At 47.9% G+C, this 23599-nt stretch overlaps 1 protein-coding gene across 1 annotated transcript in view; it reads left to right on the top strand.

Annotated features, from left to right (window-relative positions):
• VPS45 (vacuolar protein sorting 45 homolog) overlaps window positions 1-19781 on the top strand; it is a gene marked incomplete at both ends in the record, with an annotated part of 28613 nt that extends 8832 nt beyond the window's left edge. Inside the window, 5 exons of the mRNA XM_082011447.1 lie at window positions 1076-1234; window positions 2013-2120; window positions 2434-2555; window positions 10470-10601; window positions 19694-19781. Coding sequence (XP_081867573.1) covers window positions 1076-1234; window positions 2013-2120; window positions 2434-2555; window positions 10470-10601; window positions 19694-19781 — 609 coding nt within the window. The remainder of the gene's footprint in view (window positions 1-1075; window positions 1235-2012; window positions 2121-2433; window positions 2556-10469; window positions 10602-19693) is intronic.
• Between the last annotated feature and the right edge of the window lie 3818 nt (window positions 19782-23599).

The following is a 23599-nucleotide window of genomic DNA, read 5'->3' as shown; positions in this document are numbered from 1 at the left end:
TGTGTCCTAAAACATCTGTCCAGCCCTAACCAGATGTCTGCAAACACATCTGGTAGTTGATGTCTATTCTTTGATATCCGTCTCAAAGCTCGGAGTTAAGAAGCTTATTGCTCCCACTGCTCACCTAAGCTACCAGCCCTGCTCTGGTGTTTGTTCTGTTAACTCCATTATCTCAGCTCTGCGACTCGACACGACGACTGAGAGGTTGCAGAGAGGAAATAAGTGCTTTTTGTTGTAATGAGAAGGAGTAGCACTTATATGGCCAACTGTTAACACAAGCAATTAGATCCTGCTTGCAGTCCCTGGAGGGTAAATGGCATGCACCGAGGCTTCTGAAACTTTCCTGGAAAAGGTCTGTACTTTAACAGGCAGCCTCTTCGGGGCGTGCACCCTTTGTATGTACAACGGTATCATGTTCTCTTCGGCAGAGAAAGTAATGATCTGCATATTAGAAGTAGTAACTGCAGATTTCTGTATTTACCTCCAGTGCTGAAATCTCCCTTTTCCTTTTCCTTTTCCTTTTCTCCTTTGCCTCTAAATGCTTGATACTTGCTCCTCTACTTCTCACATCCAAAGGTTATCTGAGACTTGGATGCTTCTGCCCCGCACCTTCCAAAAGAAAAGAGAATTTGTGAAATTGTCCTAGCTCTTGTTTCTTGACAGTCAATATTACGACGGAACCTGTGGGCCAGTTTTGGTTCTACTCAAGTTGGAAAGGGAAGGGCAGAGGTTAAAGGTTTCTGCAGGTGCCTGGTGACACCCCCCTTCAGGGGAGGCGTACGGTAACCTGACCTCAACCCACAGCACGTTACGGAGAGTTAAGAAGGGACAGCAGAATTGGGTTATGAATTCCCAGCTTCATGAACAGACCCAAGAGCAACTCGCACTCCATTGTACTCTAATAAACCTAACCGCAGAGCACATAAGAAGCTGCGCTCTGTTGCTTATGGCACAATTTAATTCTCCTGCATTCCTCCTGCATGCAATTTTGTTGCTAGGCAGTGGACTTGCTATTAGTCTGATTTAATGTCCTTTGAAGGCCTCTCCACTAATACTGCTCTCTGTCTTGCCGCAGAACGTGCGGCGCCTCTTGCAGAACCCCAAGGTGACAGAGTTTGACGCTGCCCGGCTGGTGATGCTTTATGCCCTGCACTACGAGCGGCACAGCAGCAATAGCCTGCCGGGGCTGATGACAGATCTCAAGAACAGGGGTGTGTCAGAGAAATACCGAAAGGTAATTGCAGCATTTCTCCTTCAGCTGGATGAACGAGTGGGACGGGAGTGCACAGAGGTGGAAAAATCATCGTTAACTGGTGTAAAGCTTGCCTGCTTCAGTTTAGCACAATTTTTTTTGTTGAATTGCGCCGCACCTCGCGAAAAGAATCCCGAGCTTGGCTGGGGCCTGCAGGTGTTACTTTAAAAGGCATAACTAATGACTGAATTTCCGTTTCCAAAATCAGTGATATTATGAAGGATTGAATAAAGCAGAGTTGGCAGGCATGCCAGGAGTCTGCTAGGACGGGTGTGTGGTGTGTAAACGGAGCCTGGAACATGCTTCCTTTCTCCTTCTCCTCTTCCTCCCCACCCCTTTTCCCCCAGCTCCTGCTGAATAGGCAATAGTTGCAGCAAAAGACTTCTGGAGCCTGTAAAAGGCGCTTGGCTGGGAGGGAGAGGGTGGCAGTGCTTGACAAATGTAGTGAGCAGCTGGAGAGGAGGTGGAGAAGCAGGATGATGTCACATGGAAGATCTGCTATCGCTGCAGCAGACTATGGAAATGAAAGCTTCTCTCCTTGTGTAGGCAGCGTCACGGCAGACCGGCTTGCTTGGTGGATATGGGTAATACTTCTCTTGCCCCTTGCCTCTCTCGGCGTTGCATTATGTGCTTGGGATGCATCTCCCTGCCTCCTTGGCCATTATTCCAGTACCTCCATTGAGCCTAACTAGACAAAAACTGCCTGGAAGCTGGTTTCCCAGGTTAATAAGATTCTGGTTTTGCCTCTGTCTCTGTACAGCTAGTGTCTGCTGTTGTGGAGTATGGAGGGAAACGGGTGCGGGGCAGTGACCTCTTCAGTCCCAAGGACGCTGTAGCCATCACCAAACAGTTCCTCAAAGGACTGAAGGTATGGATCTGCCACAGATGAAATAATGACAGTTTTAGTCAAAATTACAGTCACGGAGCAGGACTCGCATGCAGTGCAATGCCATGTGTCTTGGGCTTTTAGGGCATCATTCTCAGTGAAGACAATGGGAGTTAGTTGCTGAAAAGCCTCTCTAAATCTGGACCTCAGTGGTTAACACTTGATGATGATTATGTGTTATATCATCATCAGGTATCAGATGATGATGCTCCTTTTATGTGCCTTTGCTGATCTTCTCTCTTAGCTTGCTGCCTTGCTGTATTAGTTCATAACGAGAGCTTCTCTTGCACACTAGGGTGTTGAGAATGTGTATACGCAACACCAGCCTCTCCTTCAAGAAACACTCGATCAGCTCATCAAGGGAAAACTCAAGGACAGCCATTACCCCTACCTGGGTCCCAACACTCTCCGGGACAGGTATGTGGGGCCTTTTAGGGCAGAACTTGGAACTGAAAATATATCTGCTCCTCCCAGAGCTGCCACTTGCTTTGTTGTTTGCCTGTAGATGAACAAAACTTAGGCTTGGCAGAGAAATGGCTTGACTGTGTTGGTCTTTCTTGTATTCTCAAGTAGGTACCCTGGAGAGGGCTATTAAGACTGAAATACGGTTGTCTCTTCTTGCTGGCCAAGATGTGACATTCCTTTTGTAAGGGCTTAGGTAAAAGATGAAGCCACTGCACCAAGCTGCCAGGATGTTCACATGATGAATTTCAACATGCCCCCTAACTTCACTCCATGCCATCTGGTGTTTATTTGTAGAGTACCGAAAATAGTCCAACTGCAAGCTCTCCCTTCTGAGCCAGTTACTATTCCTGATGAGAATGGGATCTTGCTGGATATGGCTAATGACTGTAATTGAAAAGAACTCTGGGTGTCTGGTTCTAGCTGACTTTGCTGGAGCTAAGCTAATCTGTTGTCAATGAAGTCATTAAAGGTAAATTTGGGCCTCAGAGTGAGGGCACTGGATCATTAGAGAGAAGACGACAAGGCCTCCTCTGCCGGCATTCTGTACTGATCACTCCTTTCTTTGGTACCGCAGTTTCCTTTCCGTAAATTTAAGTTAAGCTTCTGCAGCATGCTGGGTGGGTATTTCTGATTCCTTCTAGTGGCAGTCTCCTTTGAGGAGAAGAGCCTGCTGTTGCTTTGCTTCCTCTGGGTGATCCGTGATGAGGTCATCGCAGCGATTCTCTGAATCTTCTCCAGTGTCTGTTAAATGCCCTGGCCTTCTGTGGAAGATGTTTTCCTTGCAGCGTTAGACCAGTCGTCGTTCCCTTCACACGCTGCCTGTTACTGGCTTTTTATCAGCAACTGCCACATTTTCAGTGAAGCCGAAAACAAATTCAAGGTAGCAATTCTCAACAAACGAGGTGGCTGTTGCAGGGCAGTTTGGGTTAAATGAAAACCACAGACTCATTTGAAGCAGGAGAGGAGTAGACTTGGGGACCAGGGTTCAGCAGTGTCAAGTGGCTGGGAGGGGCAGAAGCCCATCAAAGAGCGAGCATTCATGTCTGGCTCTCTGTGAGATGCACACGCACGCTGCTTTTCCTCCTTAGCCCTGCCTTGGGGCATTTCGATCATCTGATGAAAGCAAAAATGTATTTTGTAGCAGGGAGGCATCCAAATTCCATGCCAGGCTGACAGCAGGGGACATTAATGATTTTATTTACGAATAAGAAAGAATTATAGTCATACAAGAAACAGTTTGTTTGGGTATGTCCCTGGTAGACCAAAAAAAAATGTTTTGCTCCTAATTTTCCCTTTAAAATAAAATGGTGGATTTTGGATAGGGTGGATGGGTGTTTTTAATAGGTGTGAAATATCGAGGCCTCTAGCAACAGAAGGGCTATCCTCTGTGTCCTTGAGACCAGCTCTCGACTGAGATGGATTTCAGCCCAACAAAAAGAGGTTGACGGATGCGGTTTGTGGTAGATCTGAAAGGAGACCTGCACAACAGCAGTAACTGCATCCAGGCATCCCTGACCTGGGTTTGTTCTGAACTAACTAGAAACAAATGGTCTTCTGACCTTTATCTTCTCTTTTTCAGTTTCCACTTATATTTTCCTGAGCTGTGTTTCACTTAGATGCCTCTTTAAATGTTTCCAGAAAGGGGTACAGGAACCTGCCCCTGAGAATCCTGCTACAAAGAACATGCAAATAATTTATTTGGGGGAGCATGAGAAGGGTTTAATTCCTACCTCGAGCTGAAGGAAAACAGAAGTTGGATGGAGTTCGCACTTCCCTCCCTTCTCCGCAGTGGCTACAGCCTTGTCCCTTAGCTAAAAAATGTGAATCCTGTAGTTTTATTGAAGTAAATCTCAAAATACAAAGGCAGAGCTTCCAAACTGCTTGTTCCTTTAAATTTCTCACTGTCTTCCTTTGGTCTGGGATTGTCCTTAGGATGGTGGCTGGGTCCAACAGCGCTGCTGCTGGGTCAGACATCTGGAAAACGATCAAACGCATAAGGGCACATGGTTATTAGGGTTGTTTCCTGATGGGAATGGTAGATTTTGTTGGGTTTAAGACATAGGAGCTGTAGGAATGAGGGTTTGTAATTGACAGAAAATAGACACCTGAATACTTTTGTGTCTGGTCTTTACTTGCTGCATAAAATGGGGGCCACAGCCCTGTGCTATCTCTAAAGTATGAATATTCAGTATCATTAAAATGGGCCTCATCTAAAAACAGGTTTTAGTTGTCAGGTTTGGAAGAAAAAGGCCCACTTGATGGTTTTACCTTAGTGCCAAACCAATTGAGCGAGGAATTTAAATTTAATAATTTCACAAAACTTAGTATAAAAAATCACAGCCCAAGGCAAACTGGGCTACACTGTCTTCTTGCGCTCTGCTTTCAGAGGATGGTGTTACAGTGATTGGCAGGAGTTCAGCAGAGGGTCAGGACGAAAGGCTTTGTATTTTTTGATCAAAGGGACGCAGTTGCTTGAACAGCAAAGAATTTAAAAGGATTCTTTTTCTTTTTAACTATTTCTTTCTGTATTAAACTTTACACTGTTGCAAGGGAGTAAAAGCTCCTGGTTCAGATTCAGCTGTGGAAATGGGCAGCAGTGAAGGAAGGGGAATATTTGCAACGCACTGAGCAGGGTTCCTAGGAGGGAGCAATAAGCAATTCAGCTTTCTTTTGCTTCTCTGTTCTTTCCTGCTGTGTTAAATATCATCCTTTTCTCGCATGCCATAAGCCTGCAGTCCCTTCCACCTTGCTGCTGGAAAGTACTAGCTAGAAGAGTTCCTAAAGCCTCTCTCCGTCGCAGCAGCCTGCAGAAGCCCCTGCTGTGTGTACGAAATGCCTCCTAAGGCTGGTGACCCCATCGGTGTGCTCTGCTCGCCGGGCTCTGCCAAAACCTCCCCTTCGGGTGCAGCTTTTGCTTCATTCATGCTTTGACCTGGGATTTTCTCTAATAGGGCATTTGTCCCGACCGGGCCTGACGCTGCTTGCCTAAGATGGCTAGATTCTTACACGATCAAGTTTGTAATCAGACCACAAGACAGCTCTGTCACAGCTACACTTCTTAAAACCAAACATGGGTCCTCGACGTTTTGCAGGAACCAGGCAGCAGCCTATGAAATAGCCGTAGGAACAGGCGTGCTGTTCCCTGGGGTCCAGCTGGGACTCGGCTCATTCCGTCTCTCTCAAATTACCTCAATTACTTAAACTGCTTATTCAAAAATCGTGGAAAGTTAACCTTGTCTGAAAGCCCATCAAAGTTCAGACTTAAACGTGGAATGTAAGAACTCACCGATACCATCTAGTTTAGAGTATTCTGTGACTGGACGTGATCTTTGTCCCACAGATTTTGTTGAAGGGAAGGTTCCCGTTGACTGCTAGAGGAGAGGAAGAATCTGAAACCCTTTAGAATTGTCTGTAGCTGACACACATCTAAAGGGATGGGTGAGGTATCTCCTTAGGCAGAGAATATAAAATCTCCATTTTTGGAAGCATCAGCTTGCAGCATGTGATGCGGAACCATTTGGCTGTATGCTTTTTCATCTGAGCTCGCACATACTGCCCTAAAGATAGGGAAAGCAGCGTTATTGCTAAATCATATATATTATCTTGTGTTTAGTATGTTTTGTGTTTTGTGGATTTTTTTCAAGGCAAAACTCTGTGTCCTTGTTTGTTCAAGGAAGTTGCTTTTTCCTCCTGTGTGAAGTGTTTGAGCATTTAGCTGTTAAATTGGTAGTTAACCTGAGGAGATAGAGTGCCACATCCACAAATTGGGTCTGAGGAGCGCAGCAGCTGGAGCGAGCGTTGCTGTAGATTGCTTTCCCACTAATCCTGTAACAGTCTTGGGGTTTCTTCCTGTTCCGAAACTGCTTATTATTTGCCCTTGATAGAAGCAGTAATTCCTTGGGCACTTCATGAGAACACCAAGATCCCTTTGTTCTTTCTGTGGCAGTCTGCCTCTGCGTGACTTAGCTTGCTTCTGGTCTGTGAGAGATCTGCAGGGTAAATGCCGGATGCTTTGAGCAAGGCACCTGAAGTGGGAGAGAGGCTAGAGTTCTGCCCCACACCAGCCTTAATCCTGTAAGAAAGGCAGCAGCGATACAAAACCAAAAATAAGCGTATTCTGTGCCGTACTCCCGATAACTAGCAATCACAACTGCATGGGAAATAGAGGCAGACCAGGATAGAATGTCCAAGCAGGAAGTTTTCTTACCTGCGACCCAGCATCTCAGAGGCATTACCAGTTTAGTTTGCAGCCCAGCGTAGATATCGGCTCTCCCATGCTGGGTCTGTTTGGATTATCATTTCCGGCTTTCTCTATCTGTTTGACATCTTTTTAGTCGATAAGTTTTTCTGCATATCAGTCAACCTATTCTTCTCTTTGTACAAAGATTCTCCACCACAACAAAAACTGTTCATATGTGGTCAAAAAGCCGCGCACAAGATGTAACCCAGACTTAGTGATTTAGGATAGCAAAGAAATTTTATTGCGGCCTGCGATGGGATCGCTGGGCTGTTTAGTCTCCCGAGTTGGACAGTGCCAGCTGCTTTGTTAAAAGTACAGAAACGACTTAGAGGGCAAAGGCGTCATTTTCTTATTATTGTTTTGTACAGCACCTAGCACAGGGGAGTTCTGTGCTGTGAGAGGGTCTTCGAAACACAGCAGCAAGGAAAACACAATATAGTAAAAAATGCTAAGCTTCCATTCACAGGGTTTGTATCCTTTCTCAGCTCAGAGCCATTTGCCATACCAATTTGATCGTATATGTAATCCTTATCAGTGTTCGTACAACGTGGCCATACCTCGTGGAGGAGCGGGAGGGAAGAGTAGTGGCAGGAAGGGTTTCATGACTTGCTGCTAACTTCTCCTGTGTGTACTTAGTTCCTCCTTAACCTGATGTGATTCAAAATGCACTTTTATCTTTTCCAAACCTATTTTAAGACAGCTGTAAATTACCTTCATAAGGTATTTTCTGTACTTGAGCCTAGGGTTGAGAAGCTAGCGAATCTCCTCTCCTCTGCATCTGGGCTTTGCACAAGCAAGAAGCACCCATCCTCCTGGTGGATGTAATCTTCAGTCACGCCTTGACTTGATGAAGTGACCAGGCTGACAGTGCACAGTCTCACCCTCGTTTTGTGGGGATCCAGCATCTTGTTAGACTCACTCATCTAACTTTAACTCACGCTTAGGAGAAAGCTGTGACCAAGCATTGCAGAGGCCTGACTGCAGGGACTGTTGCGTGCATCAGTGATGTGAATTTGCAGGGCTGGTGTCATGGTGACAGTGAAAGGTGATGGTAAATTTAAAGGCTGGTACATGTTACGATATTCCAGAGGAGCATATGAGAGCTAGCCACATGACTCTGGCATCTAAATTCCTTAGGTCTTTGATAGTTCCAACCCAAAATCCATAAATGATGGTACCGGGAGACCGATCCTGTGGATTTCAGTCTGCATAAGGCTGCTTGGTAAGAAATTGCCTGGTTTGTTTCTTTGCTGCTCCAGTGATCCAGTTAGTAACGGTACCTTAACCCTCAAAGTTCTAACTGACTTAAGGGACTTTGGGGATGTGCAGCTTTCTCAACCTAAAAGGCATTCTCCCTAAGAAGCCAAGTGTGGCTTGGCCTACTTGACACATCTTTTTACAGGCATCACAATAAAAGTGGGCTTGTAGAGATTTTATAGATATACTTTTTCTGACAACTGACAGTGGTTTATCAGATTATTTCATTGCTGTGCTGTCCCTTTCCTTTGATTTCCACTCCCTGAAGACTCGGGCACGTTTGCACCTCGTTTCCAAAGCCGTATGAGTAAAAGACAAGGTACAGCACTCTTCTGTCCTCTGGGGCTGGCTCAGCGACTTCTGTTGTCACCAGAGTGCAAAAACCTCCGTCTGCCTCAGTGAGATGTTTGAACCCGCACAGCCCAAATGTGCGGTTGCTATATATAACCTGCTTATCTTAAGGCTGCAGCGCAGAAGATTTCACTGGCTGTTGCCGTGCCGGGGACACAGCATAGCTCTGCAGGGAGGGATGAGCACACCGAATCCTGGGGCTCTGGGAGGGAAGTGAAGACAGCGCAGACTGCGTCGCTGAAATCCCCAGGGCAGCACTGCCTACGCCACGGCTCCTGGCTGGGAGGGGTACCTCACGTGCAGGGTAAAACTTGTCGCTCTGTCCAAAGAGCACGGGCCTAAAGCATCTAATGCAGCATGTTCCACTACTGCAGACTTCTCTACAAAGGATTCGACTTTAAGCCTTGCAGTAAACTACAGCTGGAAGTCTAGGCTGTTATTAGAATTATGGTAGTCCCGGAGGATAACAGATGGTATAGTACCTGCAGAAGAACTGTACTGAATGCAACAACTTTTTTGTCGTTGAATTAGCAATGCTGTGTGTCACCAGGGGGTGTGCCTGACATGATGGGGTTCCCACGTTCCGGGCATCAAGGCTGCCGTTTTCCCTCTCCACCCTGCAAAGGGAGACTACCAGCACCTTCTACAGCATCTCTGAAATCTCCTTTCGTCTGTCCAAATCATCTTATGCAGACCAAACCCAAACTTTCTGAAAAGACTTAGATTTGGAAGGTTACTGGTAACAAAGACCACTGTGGGACGGGCTGTGCGCTGCTGTTTACCGTTCATTTTTCATACTTTTCTGCATCCTGTCCAGGGGCAGGGAGGCAGTTGTGTGGGTCTGACAGCTAACACGCTTGTTCCGAGACAGTGTCCCATTCTGAGCCATTTTGCTCTCGGTAGTACTGCCAAGAAAGCAGTCCTTGACGTTCATCCTTCTGATGCATGCGTTGCTCCTCTGGACAGCAGCAGGTGCCGAGGGCTTTGCAGGTTGGCTTCTCAGCAGGGAGTAACCAGAGACACAGAGTCTAGGTACATTCTGGGGTCTTCCCTGTCTCATGCTCCATTTGCTTTGTCACTGAGCCGGAGCTTGCACAGGCAGAGCAGATGAATGCCTGCTGCTTCCGCCGCTGCAGCAAGCAGCTGTATTCTAGCAGAATTACCTGCTTGGAAAGCGGAGATGACTTTTGAGACTGCAACAGAAAGTTAATGGTGTCGAGACTTGACTGCTCTGACTCAAGCGGATGACTGACAGGATGTGATCCACACCTTTTTGCTGTAGATTCTGCAGAAATTGTTCGCTCAGCTTGTAGATGGTAGCAGAGCTGATTTATGGGTTGCAAGCACATTCTGCTATCCGTGAGAGTGGAAGACTTAAGTGATTGGGGAGGGTGGTGCAAGGAAGGCGCAGTCTTCCTTTGAAAGCAGAATGTGCAGGGCATATGGCTGGTTTTGTATTTTGAAGGCACTTCCCTCCTTCCCCCCACCTTTCCTCTCACTCTAGTTCTCTGTAAAATCCTGTATTTCTAGGCTGCCTAGGGAACGTAACCTCAGAGGTATACTTCGGCACAAATCCCAGTAGTTCTGTAATCAGCCAGCAGAACTGCAGCTGATCCGTGCCCTTCAAACCAAGCCCGAGAGGTCTGAAGCACCACTGTTGTCCTCGTTTGACTCCTGAATTGATCTTAATTTAACAGCCGCAGCAGTGTCTCGATCATGCATTAAACATTGGCGTATGTGTCATGGTGGAGCTCCACAGGGATGCAGCGTGTGGGTGTTGCTGAGGAGGCTTTTAAGGACCGTTAGCACGTTGTGTAAATGTTTAGGAGAGACATTGTTTTAAAAGTGATTTAATGGGCTACACATTGTTGTCGGTCTTGAGCCCAGCGCATCACAGAAATGAGACATGGTCTGGGGAGAGGAATCATCGGGATCATTGCCTCAGCGCCCGTGAGTGCTACAGGATTTATCCTTGCGTTTTGTCTGATCCTGTCTCAGTGTTTGCGTCTTTATTGCAGGCCCCAAGATATTATTGTGTTCATCATTGGAGGGGCAACTTATGAAGAGGCACTGACTGTCTATAACCTTAACCGCACCAACCCGGGGGTCAGGATTGTCCTAGGTGGGACCACAATCCACAACACAAAAAGGTAATAACCGTATTTTTTTACTGTGGATTCTGTGTATCTAAAACTGCTGATGTGAGCGTGAATTTGCGACGCCTGAGGGATCTTCATTGCGCAGTAAAATACTGAAATGTGTGTAAATGGTCCGAGCCCAGCTCTGCTCATTGTGGCTGAGGGACACATTACCAAGCTGAAGGTTTAATGTGCATTTTACTGAATTCAAGGGCAGGGAAGTAGATGTGTATCGTTCTTCCTGCTTATAATTCACCACGCACTCTAATATGAATGAGAAGCCAGCGCAGCACACAGGAGTTCAAAACTGACTGTGGTCTCATTGCTCCTGTTGAAATCTGGAGCAACTGCGTTTGCTAGCAGTGAAGCTAATGTACCTATGATTAGAACCGAGTTCTGTGATTACATTGCTAGCAGGCTCTCTGCCGCCCACGAGCCTGCAGAGTATTGGCCGTGTCTGTTGCATTTCTCCCTGGAGAATGGAGCTTTTCGTATTGGTTTGCTGTACGTTCCGAGTTGCCTTTCCTGGGAAGCCAGACATTTGGAAGGGCTTAATCCCTCCAGGAACTGAGCAGTGCTGGAGAGCACTGACCACACTGAGCTTCATTGATTTCCTAGGTCACCGTCTCCGGGGTGTTCCAGCAGCTGACCGTCGGAGCTGGAAGGGCTCATGTCGGGCAGTGCTGATGGTATTTTACGTCCCCTGCGCTGAGCTGACTGAGCCATTCCCAAGGGTCTCAGTCGGGATTTAGAGTCAGACGGCTTGTACAGAAACGTGCAACTGCTCTGCTGTAGGTGGCCAAAAATTCCTGTCAGTATGGAATGGCTGGTTTATTTCCTATGAAATATCTGGTTTATAAATACAAATAATGTTTCCTGAATCCAAATTATTCATCTGAGTATTTGAGCACAGGTGAAAATTTAGACCATATTGGGGATTGCTTCCTATCAGCAGGACTTGTTGCTAGCCAAGCAGAGGAGCATGAATTCTCTCAGTAAGTGCCTTGCTCCTTTCCGCCACGCCGTTCTGTCCTCGTTCGTAATGACGCTGCCATGGCTGGGAGCCAATCGGTTATCAGAAGGAAGGAGGGTAACGGCAGGAATGTGACAGGTGACCCACATCTCTCCCATGTGTTGCAGCAGGAAGCATGGTGAAATCTTAAGTCCTGGGAGAGTCCCTGGCGTTGTCTAGCAGCTGCTCTGAGCTTAAAGGGAGCACCCTGCTCTGAGCTGGGGTGGAAGGAGAGCTTCAACATACCATGTAGAAACACAAACAAAATGCAGTCCTGCAACAGGAGGGGAAAGTTATGCTTCTCAACATTTGAGATGAAATTTTCAGAGCTGACAAACAGCTTTGGGCACCTCAGCAGGCTCCCAGAGTTCAGGAAACACATGCTACTGACACCACAGGCGTCGTATGTCAGAAATACAGCTGTCAAGCACTTCACTGATCTCAGTTACTGACAGGTGGACTCAAGCGTGGCAAGCAGGCTAAAAAATGGCTTGGTTTTCAGGCCATATACATGCACTGCTGCTGCATCAGAGTCCAGTGTGATATTTATAAAATCCTTGCACTATTGCCCTTCCTTTTCATGCCTATAAGGGATCTTCAGGCTCCAAAGCTGCCTGCACAGAAGCGGTAACAACTCTCACAAAGTTGAGAAAAAATGCCCCAACCCCCCCAAATTCACAGTGCCCGCTCTGAAATTTGGCCCTTACTTTAGCTTAATGCTCAGGAAAACTCCTGAAACGATGCTAGCCCAGAAGTGAATTGCTTTTATGAACTGGGTTACAAAGGCAAGTCTGTACTAGCCCACGTATAGACCAATTCCTGCCCAAATTACCCAGCTTCCTCAACCTTCTGCTTTACAAAGTAGCCTTTGAACTAAATCCTCTTCTAGCCAAGCCTAGAAACAGTAAGAAGAAGAGATCAGCGGGCACAGTAGTTGCCCTTTGATAAAAAGAAAGAAGGTAAGTAAATTGTCACCTTGCGAGGACACAAAAAACCCTGGTTGATATTCAGCCTGGCATGAACTGTAACCTCTTAAGTCTACCAGTGCAATCTGAGGCAGATTTTGACATCTACCAACACGCCCGCATCAAACTTTTACCAGCATCTGTGCTGCGAACCTGGATGGTACCGTCATCGCACCGCACTAAACACAAAAAACAGAGTAAGCGATATGGAGATCTCTGGGATGGTGTCGTTTTTCACACCATATTGGAGGTTGAGACCTGCCCCAAAAGTGTATCGGTGTAGCAGATTCAGCAAAAACTGTCACTTGGTGGGGGGAACAGAGAAAACTCACCAGCAGCGTTTTGAAGCGAAGGAAAGCAGTAGTGTGGCAATCAGGATGGGTGTGAGATGATGGTTTGAGCTTTAGGTTGCCATCCCAGCTCTGCTGTTGACCTGTTGGGTGACGTTGGACAACTTTCTCCTTTGTCTAAATGCACCAGAAGGTCTCTGAGCGAGGACTGTCTCTCACTCCTGCTTTCTGAAGTTCAAGATTTGCAGCTACATCATTGGGCTCCGCTTAGATTTGTGCTGTAATGAGTAACATTAGCTAGTTAGGGCTGCTACCGCGACTACATTTTGGTGCAGTCTCTGAATTATTTACAGAAGAACTAAGATACTGTATCAAAATTTGCATTTCAAAGAATGAAGTTTAAAAAAAAAAAAAAAAGAGGAAAAAAAAGGCCATTGCTTTTTAAGGGCTGACTGCTACAAGGTCCTGTCTGGGAACTTTGGGATGAGGACTGCCAAGGGTCCCATTCTAAAAATAGCCCTACCCCAAATAATTTGCTTTTCCCTAGTGGCTTGAATAAGAGTTCCTTAATGGTGAGAGGACACATTAATAACAATAAGAAATTGGAACTTTTGAGTCAGTAAATAATTGAGAAATGAAGAAGTTTCCCATCCACCACATGTTAATTGCAATTCTAGCAAAGTGCATGAGGATCACGGATATTTCCGCAAATACGCTGAGGTGTCTAATGTGACAAAACCTAGGTTTTATTGTGTCCTAACTCCTCCGTAATCCACTGGCCTTCCTTTAATGAACCGTTACTTATTTCTGCTGGATTAGTGCTGATATGTCACAATAAACAAGGAGATTTTTATATTAATGCGCTGAGCGGCCCATGTAAGCACACTAATCCTGTGCTTTCATTGTTCTTACCAGTCCAACTTAAAATTGTGGTCAACATCTGTGTTTATAGGGTGGGGGATGGCTTAAGGGATATCCATTCTGCTTTTTTACAAAGCAGGAGAAAAACAAGCCTTTGGAGCTGGTTATGTTGTTAGAACTGTATATTTGCGGGAAGCTTATCTGTTTAAGAGACCATCTGCATTGTCTAGTGAATATTCTCTAAGTAGATGCCTTAAAGTGTGGGGGTGAAAAATATTTGGCTAGGGATGAAAAATATAACATCCTGTGTTTGCAAAGAGGGTCTCAAAGCGGGCATGGTAGGTACCTGCTTAAAGTTTCCTTATGCTAGGCAGTCATGTCAAGGTGGATCTGTCCCTGTTCATCTTTATGGATTTATATCCACATAGTTGGAAAATGGGGGCAGGCAGCTAGTAACAATGCTCATATTCTGAAATAAGACATGTAGGCTAAGGGATTCCTTAGGTAAATCAGGCTACAGAAGCTAAGAGGCTCTACTGTCAGACTTTATTCCCCTGTTTGAAAAAATCCCACTGGTTTTACAAGGTATGAGAGAAATTTTGTTTGTCTTCTCTCCTCCACCTCTGACAAATAAATCCATGCGGTGCACCTATTCCTTGGCCTCCTTCCTGACATTACCCGTGCGGAGGTCAGACAGCGATAGGGTCGGGAATGTGGCTTGTGTCTTCTGTTCCTGGCTGCAACTAAAAGTTGTGAGAAAAAAATGCATTAAAGCAGCCAGGGGTGCTGAAAAGGCAAGTGACGAAAGCCAGAGAAATGCAGAAATCCAAAGATCAGAAAATCTCTTTGCGCACGCTCACTTTTGCTGCAGATGAGGCATTAAATCTCTCCCATCTCAGTTTACTTAATTCTTTTTTTGCTCCATGCCCGTTAGCAGGCGACCCTCGCGCCGTTAAGTCTAGGAGGGCATACAGATAGGCATTTGGTAAGGCTTTGAGATCCTTTGAGAAACGCCAGCAGGGTGGAAAAGAATCAGTTGTCAAGGAATTTTCAGTGTTTTTCTAATCAAACCAGATCGGCTGCCTCTGTTACTTTCGAAATTTTGTCAGCCCTACTAAAAATACTTCTAGTATGACTTGATTGTCAAAAAGGTAAAAAAGCCTTCCTGGATGTGTTTTCCTGCATGACGAGCCTAGGCAGCAGCTGACTGCAGAGCTGTGCCCGGCGTATGAGAACTGAAATGCCACATCTGCCCACTTAATGCAGCTCTTCTACAGCAGGCTCATGCTGGGGACTCAGTCTGCAGCTACGCCGTCGCACCTGGCCACGGGTCGAACCACTTGATAAATGAAGACCGGGGTGTCGAGCTCCTGTCTGGTTTTTTCCCTGCAATATAATGAGCTGTAACAGAAGGGCTGAAAGGCTGGGGATTATTAATCATAGGTCCCTTAAAAAAACACATATAGAATATGTATTTAAATTATATTTATGGTGAAAGTGAGAGGTCTTTCTTGACTTGGTGCCATTCCTATAGCAACCTCTGTAATTACCTGCAGGAACCAGATAAATTTGGGCAAAACTGTGCTAGAGTTAAATCGGGGGGTTTTCAATTGCTCTCCACTCTTTAAGTTAACGTTCGTGGAGGGTCACCGGCTCACAGCAAAATGCAGAACGCAAAGAGCTCTTAAAGTCAGTGGGTTTGCTGTGGCCTTAGGGCAGGGAGAGAAAAGCCAAGAACATAATTACTGGACTTTGAACTGAAGAAGTCAGAGAGGCTAATGTGCCTGGCAGTGCCTCCTAACTGCTCCCCTTCTCTGGGCTGAAAGCTGCAAAGAAGTGTCTCTGCCTTCCCCTGCTTCCTAAAGAAAATTCAGCATGAGGGAGCTGATTCCTTGCTGTTGGCAAACAGTTTTACCACCAGTCCCACGGGCAACCAGCTCCCTTCTTTTCCTGCACAGGCAAATCGATCTAAAGAAAATTCTGTGGGGTTTGGAGGAGGAAGGCTTAAAAAATTATCAATAATCAGCTACAAATGAAAGACCAAGACCAGGAGGAACATCTGGCGCGTGGGGCTGGCTCATCCGGAGCACAGGTTAAAGCACAAACCTGCTGTGACTAATCCAAGGGGATATCTAGCCTGACCCACTTACCCAGTTACAGTAACAGCCTGGTTGAGCCAGGCGCGGCTGCGGTGTGCTTAGCCAGTGGAGCCTGGTCACCAGCTACCTGTGCCCACAGGAGGAGTGTTTGGATGAGCTGCCATTCCTGCTTGCTACAGAGGGAGGGAAGGTTTAGAGTAGAGATCAGTTCAAATTCTCCTTGTGGTTTGATATTCACACTCGGAGGCTTTCCCAGCCAGACCACTGCACTAGATGCTTGCTCTGTTTCTCACAGGATCCTCAGGGTCCTGGGAAATAACAACGGCCGCAGCACGGTGCGTTTTTACTGTGCTCGAGCTCGCCCCTCCGCTGCAGGTGGGAGTTTGGCTCTTACATCAGCTGCACACCGGATGGGGAGACGACCTGTGCAGGCGAGGTGGTTGTGCTGAAGTGTAAAGTGACAGTGTCTCACTGCATCTCCCTCTCCACACACAAACTTTCTCTCCAGGTAGCAAGTAAACAGGAGTCCCCTTTAAAAAGAAAAGCAAGTCATTCTCTGTTAAGAACTCAGTCTGCCTGACACTAATGCCTAAAAATAAAACTGGAGGAGGGACAGCTCTCTAGCTGTAATCACAGAGCTGAATGACCACAGCACAAGCAGTGTTCCTGTACACCTCTTATAAATCTGGCTGCTGCCCTCCCAGAACACATCGTTCTAAATAGTGCGGTGTTGACATCTGGAAATTGGTGCAGGCATTTGCATGAGATTTTATTTTTTAATTGTTTTTTTTTTAAACCCTCATGATTCACAACCTGCGCAGGTAGACCTATTTTAGACCTCTTTTAGGGGAATCACATTTTTGTAGGATTCATGGTATATCCTGATTTTTATTTCTTTATCTTTTTTTTTTTTTGAAGCATTAATGTTCAGATAACTTGAACAGCATATTGAAGGAATGAGTCAACCTAGAAACTGGTAGTGCTGTATCACATTGCCAGAGTAACCATCTTCCTGGTAACATCTCCTCATTAGATCTTATGTGGGAGCGTTGCTGTGGTTTTGCAAAGTATTCAGCTGCCTCCCAAACTGCACAGACCGGCGGGTGTAAGTCAGTCACTGCGATGAAGTAATGCCAGCGGGCCAGCGCTTCATTTTGTGGGCAATCGTTACAGCTCCTTTGGCTCGAGAGACTTCTCGTACAGATGTACAGGGATGTCGCGTGAAGGCTCCCTCGCAGGTGCTGTATTACAGCAGCGGCTCAGGAGCTGTATCGGCAGCCAGGAGCAGGCGGCCTGGACGGTGCGTGCTCCAGACGAGGCCAGCCACACAAAAGACAGAGGTGGGGAGCAGCAGCGAAGGCCAGGAGTGAGCGGGCACTTGCTGGTGAAACTGGGACTGGCTCCAAGCTTCGGTCCCAGTCTAGCGCTCACCTCTGTAGGTTGTGCTCCCGTTTGGCAGGCAGGAGTGCTGTACAAAAGCATATATAATCAACAAAAACAATGCAAGGAGCTTTAAAGCATTATTCTTTTAGAGGTTTTTCTTTTTCCTCTTGAAAGGATTGAATTAGTTTCAAACCTTAACCCGCTTTTAGACCTATTTAAACAACTGTGTTTCCAAGGTTTAGCCTTCCTTGCTCTGGCGTGCTTTGCTGGATTAAGCTGTGCTGTGCTTTGTGAAACAGGGCTGAGGCTGCCGGAGCGCAGGCATGACGCAGCTGACCTTGGTGCAGCTCCAGCAAATACCACTCTGTACGTATACCTACTTCTCAGCTTGCTGCGCATACCCATCCACCCAGATAAGAACTGAATCTGTGCTCGTGACAGGTGGAAGCCTGCAAACTGAAACGCTGTGGCATGTTTCAGGGATAAAATTGGCCTTTGAAGGCTGCCTGGTGACAGAATGGGTGAAATTCATTTTGCAGACTCATCAAGGTAACAAACTCTCTTGCCACCTAACCCAGCACCATGCAACCCCAGTCCTGCATGCCGCAGAAATTCTTTGCTGACAGAGTTGCCTCCACAGTGATCGTGACTTCAGCCATGTCCATACAAGGCTTTTAAGACGCACCGCAAGCATTCCAGAATGGGACTTTCCAAACTATCAAATGCTTAACCTAACTCTGCTCCTAAAGACATAACGGGGCTTAAGTGGAAACAGATTTGGGCTAGGACTGAACAGTCTTGCAGATTGAGATTTCAGGATCTCAGGATCTGAAACAGAGCAAGACACGGAGCCCAGCCCTCCCGACTCCCAGACATATTTGTTAACTGCTGCCTGCTCGCTGCCTGCTTCGACCTTTTTTCCCTCTGCAGCTGGCCAACCCCAGTCCCCGGCAGCTGATCTCCCCCTGATGATTTTTCCCTTGAGAAAGCAGTTCACCTATTCCAGTGTGTCTCTGGATGTGTCTTCCTTTGGTTCTTGTGTGGAACCATTGCTCTGGCATGCAGTTGAGCCATTCACTTGACTTTATAGGGCAAACTTGTACATAAGTCTCAAATTGACAAGTTCCTTGGGGTCTAGCCTCCCAACTCCCCCAAGTTGCCTTGGAAAATCATACAGAGGAGAGACTGAGATGAAGCTGAGTGTGTACATAAGCATTTTACTGAGTTAAAACTTTCGTGAGATGCATCCGAACGAATGCTTAATGCCCAGAGGTTTCCATGTGGCTCATTATTTAGATTTGAGTGTGGTCTAAAGAGTCTGGAAATTGGAGGGAGGGTCTTGCTGTGGATGTGCCGAGGCTGAGGTGCTGGGGAGTGAGGCACAAGCAGTGACCCAGGCTGCTCAAGGGGCTGCTTTCCAGAAAGCCCTGGCTGTGAAGTGTCAAGGATGCCTCACAGCAGGAGGTTTCCACCCTGCCTCTTCCTGCCTTATCATCCACACAGGAAGACTGAGAGCGAGCAGAAAAACAAGCCTGGACGCTGGCCTTCCTGGCTTTGTTACAGGAAGGCGAGTGGGGCTGCCAGCGCAGTCCAGATGCTGAGCTGAGCCCACGAGGAGCTGCTGCTCTTGTTTTGGAAGCTTTACCGTTCACAGCATGGGGAGAGACAAGACCCCTCCTGGACGGGGTGGAACACTTAAGGATGAATGGCCATGTTCAGTGAAGATGTTGACCTGGTGAGCCATGCTGGGAGCTCCAGATTTTGGTGCTCCAGATTTTGGTGGCCGGGGCAGGTCAGTGCAGTCCCATAGCTTTGCACTTTGTTCTCCCTCACTGAATTCATCCTGGCTGGTGGGAGGATCTGTCACTGGAAAATGGGAGCATTCTCCAAGGCTGCCAGTCACTTTTTTCCTCTTGTTTCCTACTGTTTCCTAACTGTAGCGATCCCAGTCTGAGGTAGTGCCCCCCATTTTCCCTTGCAAGCAGCTGGAGGAGTAGCTCAGTCAGAGTGTGATCCATCCACTCCGCTGCTGTCGCTTGACTGCAGAGGGAAACGGTTAGCCCCAATGCCAGCTCTCGGGATGCTGCTTTTACATTGGAGGAGATGAGTGTCTCTTCGTTGTGTGCTCCTTCAGTCCCTGACACTTTCTCACTGCTGCTTCCTTGGGGAGGGAGCTTCTGTGTTTGACATTAGCCTAATGAGGGGAAGGAACATTATCACTGGGACCGGGATCCCTCTTGCAGGTGGGTTTTTTTGTTGGATCATATGTTGTTGTGGGCAGGTCTTCTCTTTGCCACCATCACCACATATGAAGGAGCAACTCTGTCCCCCATCCTGGCTACACCAGAGCAGAAAACATGTTTTCATAGCTTCAAGGTTGTAGAGCACTTGTTGGTTCTGTTCAAAGGCTTAAGGCCAGGCCATATGGTTACTTTCTATCCGCATGAGTGAAAAGTTGGCCCTTGTCTCTGCTAACCTTAACTTTGCTTGGCAGCTTCCTCGAGGAAGTTACAGCTTCAGGGTTCCGCGGCCGAAGTACCGAGAGCTCTCAAGTTATGCCAAGGTCAAGCAGCAGACGGTGAATCTTGGAGAAACCCTGTCTCGCCCATCCGGAGCTTCCATGAACTGACTGTACGGCTTTGGAGCAGAACTGGACGTTCCCACACTGCGCTGCTGCCTTAGCTTCCCCCATCCATGCCAGGAACCTTAATGGGCATGAGAAGCATCTGGGCAATGAATGCTGGAGCTGGCAACTGCCCTGACGAACCAGGACGTGCCCCAGACTGCAGCACCCTCAGCATCTTCTCACAAACACAGCTCTGAACGGGACATGGCTGCGTAATTGGAATTTTAACCTGCAGGAGAGCCTGGGAAAAATGTCACTCCCGAAGCACTGAGTCGCTGCAGCTCTGCTGGCCTGTCGGAAAACTGTGCTCTTAGTTCATTTGTCAAAACACACTGAATGAGTCCCCTAATGAACATCCAATGATCCTGGCCCAGACTTTTGTGTGCCTCTCTGGAAGGTGAAGCTGATGGGCACTAGAAGCCCTTTGCTCTGCTCAGTTGTCTGTATATTTTGAGTCCTATTAAATGACCCATTTTGACTGAACCTCTTGTCTATTAAATGATTCCTAATATCTCCTTTGTAATACCACTGAGGTATAATCACATTCTTAATCTTCTTTATTAAGAAACCTCTGTTTACCTTAAGAAAAAAACACAACTCCATGCCCCTGATTTTGCTCTCATGTTGTGAACTGGAAAAGTGTGGTGATTTCTTTTTAACAATAAAAATAATTCTAGCAGTAATAAAACATGTTGGTTTCGAAAAGAAACAAGAGAATTGTAATTGTGGAGCAGACCTGGGAGCAGAGGAGGGTGGTTGGCATCCTCCTAGGCATGTGAGCTGGATCGGAAAGCGCTCACTCTGCTTCCCGTACCCTGGGGACAGACCTCTGGCAGCGGTGCTGGAGAGGGAGGCACTGCTGCTGCCCTGATACCCCATCCTGACCCCTGTGGCAGAGGCAATAAAGCTCCTGTTCGTTTCTCCCCAGTGTCACATCCCCCAGCTTGGCTCTGAAGAGGAATCTTCATCTCCATTGCCAGCTCCTTCCCTCTGGGCACCTGGGCCAAACTCCTCTGAAGTGACCCATGGGGGAAGGTGGAGACAAGAAGGGCGAGAGCTGTAACTCCAGCCCCTGCCTCCTGCGAGGTGCAGGCATCCAGGGGAGAAGCGCAGCCTCCCCGCCCCTTCAAGAGGAATGACTTTTTTCTGAGTTTCCTTTTATTTTAGGTACAGGAACTGTGAAAAGCAGCACAGGTTAAGAGTCAAAACAGACATCAGCAGGCTGGATGTCTGGAGTCTGTGAGTGTCTGCTACCAATGAGCGAGTCTTTCTCTTATCTCTTGCTTTCCCGTAATTAAATAAGACTGAACCTCTCACTCCCTGAGAGCTCTGCAGGGCTGCTGTGGATGGAAAGTACTTGAATTCACACTCATTTCTCTGGTTTAATTCCCTGAGGCAAGGTCACTCCGAGCCTGGGCGCCTGTCCATCCCAGAATCTCCCCGCGGTGCTGAAGGACTGATGGTACATGCGCTGTGGAGCTGCTCCAGGGCTCTCACGTGAAAACAATGGGGTCAGGCCGTGGGGCAGAGTTCCCACGCCACATCACTGGGGAGCGTTTCCCTCTGACTTGGGAGCATCAGGCATTATTTTGGAAGGGATGGGGACTGGCATGGTTTCCAGTCCACCACCGTCATCCTCACCTCTAGGAAGCTATTTTGCTCCTCTCCTCCCTGCAGGATTAACGCCCTGCAATGCTGCAGTCCTTGTCAGGCAGCGGAGTTCCGAGGTGGGGTTGTTGCTGTTGCTGGAGGCAGGAGGCAGAGGTACCTCACGAAACAAGTATTTCGTTCATTTAGCCAACGGACTCTAACCTTACCAGGCAGCTCCGTTTCCTAACACTGTATTGTAAAAGGTCATGCTCCTGGTACTGGACTAAGTGGTGGATTAAAAGACTCCTAAAATGTGATGTTGTATCAGCCTTTCCCAAGTGAATCCTGTCTCCTGCGGACTGCCTTTTGCAGGCTCCTTGGTACACATTTTTGCTTACTACAAATGCGAGCACTGAAGGCTTGGACCAAGCCTGACACGACGCCCTTGGGACCCATCCCTGCCCCCTGCATAGTCGTTATTTCCCTTGCACTTCACTTGCTTCATATCATGAAGGCTTGGAGGATGTATTGGGTTTGCGTGGCAAGGTTTTGGTAGTGGGAGGGGATGCAGGGGTGGCTTCTGTGAGAAGCTGCTAGAAGCTTCCCCTGTGTCCAACAGAGCCAGTGCCAGCCGGCTCCAAGATGGACCCGCCACTGGCCAAGGCCAAGCCCATCTGCGATGGTGGTAGAGCCTCTGGGAGAACATAATTAAGAAAGGGGGAAAAAAAAAGCAGCACAGCAATTGCACCAAAGAGCAGTCAGTGCAGAAGGAGGGGGAGGAGGTGCTCCAGACCCCAGAGCAGAGATTCCCCGGCAGCCCATGGGGAGGACCATGGTGAGGCTGGCTGTCCCCCTGCAGCCCATGGAGCTCCACGCTGGAGCAGGGGGATGCCCGAAGGAGGCCGTGACCCCCTGGGCAGCCCGCGCTGGAGCCGGCTCCTGGCAGGGCCTGTGGCCCTGTAGGGAGAGGAGCCCAGGCTGGAGCAGGTTTGCTGGCAGGACCTGGGACCCTGTGGGGGCCCAGGCTGGAGCAGCCTGTTCCTGAAGGACGGCACCCATGGGGGACCCGGGCTGGAGCAGCCTGTTCCTGAAGGACGGCACCCATGGGGGACCCGGGCTGGAGCAGTTCGTGAAGAACTGCAGCCCGTGGGAAGGACTCATGCTGGAGAAGTCCGTAGAGGACTGTCTCCCGTGGGAGGGACCCCATGCTGGAGCAGGGGAAGAGTGTGAGGAGTCCTCCCCTGAGGAGGAAGGAGCGGCAGAGACAACGTGTGATGAACTGACCACAACACCCGTTCCCCATGCCCCTGTGCCGCTCAGGGGGAGGAGGGAGAGAAATCAGGAGTGAAGTTGAGCCTGGGAAGAAGGGAGGGGTGGGGGGAAGGTGTTTTAAGATTTGGTTTTATTTCTCATTATCCTACTCTGATTTGATCGGTAATAAATTAAGCTAATTTCCCCAAGTCAAGTCTGTTTTGCCCGTGACGGTAATTGGTGAGTGATCTCTCCCTGTCCTTATCTAGACCCACGAGCTTTTTGTTGCATTTTCTCTCCACTGTCCAGCTGAGGAGGGGAGGGATAGGGCGGCTTTGGTGGGTGCATGGCGTCCAGCCAGGGTCAGCCCACCACAGAGGGTCGCAGTGCCACACTTTGTAAAGGCTGAGACAGAGCTGACATCATGTAAGGTTGGCCGGCTCCCTTTTGATCGGCATTGTGGTAAACAATCAGAGGTTTTTAAACCAGAGCAGAGAAAAAGTTGGAGAGAAAGGGCATAATGCTGGGTTTTGGTTTTTTGTTTTCCAGTCACATTTAGACCTTGTAGCTCACGCTGTTTCACCTCAGCCTCCTCCTCCTGCTTGGAATGCCACCGCTTTCCCACAGGCAAAGCGAATCGTTCCTCAGAAATGAGGCAAAATTGGGCTCTCCAGCTGAAATCCCCGGCTTGCGATTTCTGTTGGGCCACCAGCAAAGAGATCTCCAGGGCACCTGCACTCATGAGCGGCAGGGAGTGAAATTCCTCGACGGAGCAGGAGCCCTTGCATTAGTACAACAACTCTGAGCCAAGCTCTGAGCTCCTGACAGCCCTCCGCTCTCCCCAGCGAGCTCAGTGGCTACCGTGGGTCCTGTGGAAGCACAGAGTGGGTGAAAGAAAGATGCTGGACCTGGAGCATCCTTTCTTGGCAGAGC

The sequence above is a fragment of the Phaethon aethereus genome (genome assembly GCF_964289735.1).
Source record: "Phaethon aethereus genome assembly, chromosome: 28".
NCBI lineage: Eukaryota > Metazoa > Chordata > Aves > Phaethontiformes > Phaethontidae > Phaethon > Phaethon aethereus.
Note: the sequence above shows the minus strand (reverse complement) of the source record. Positions and strands in the feature narration are given on the sequence as shown.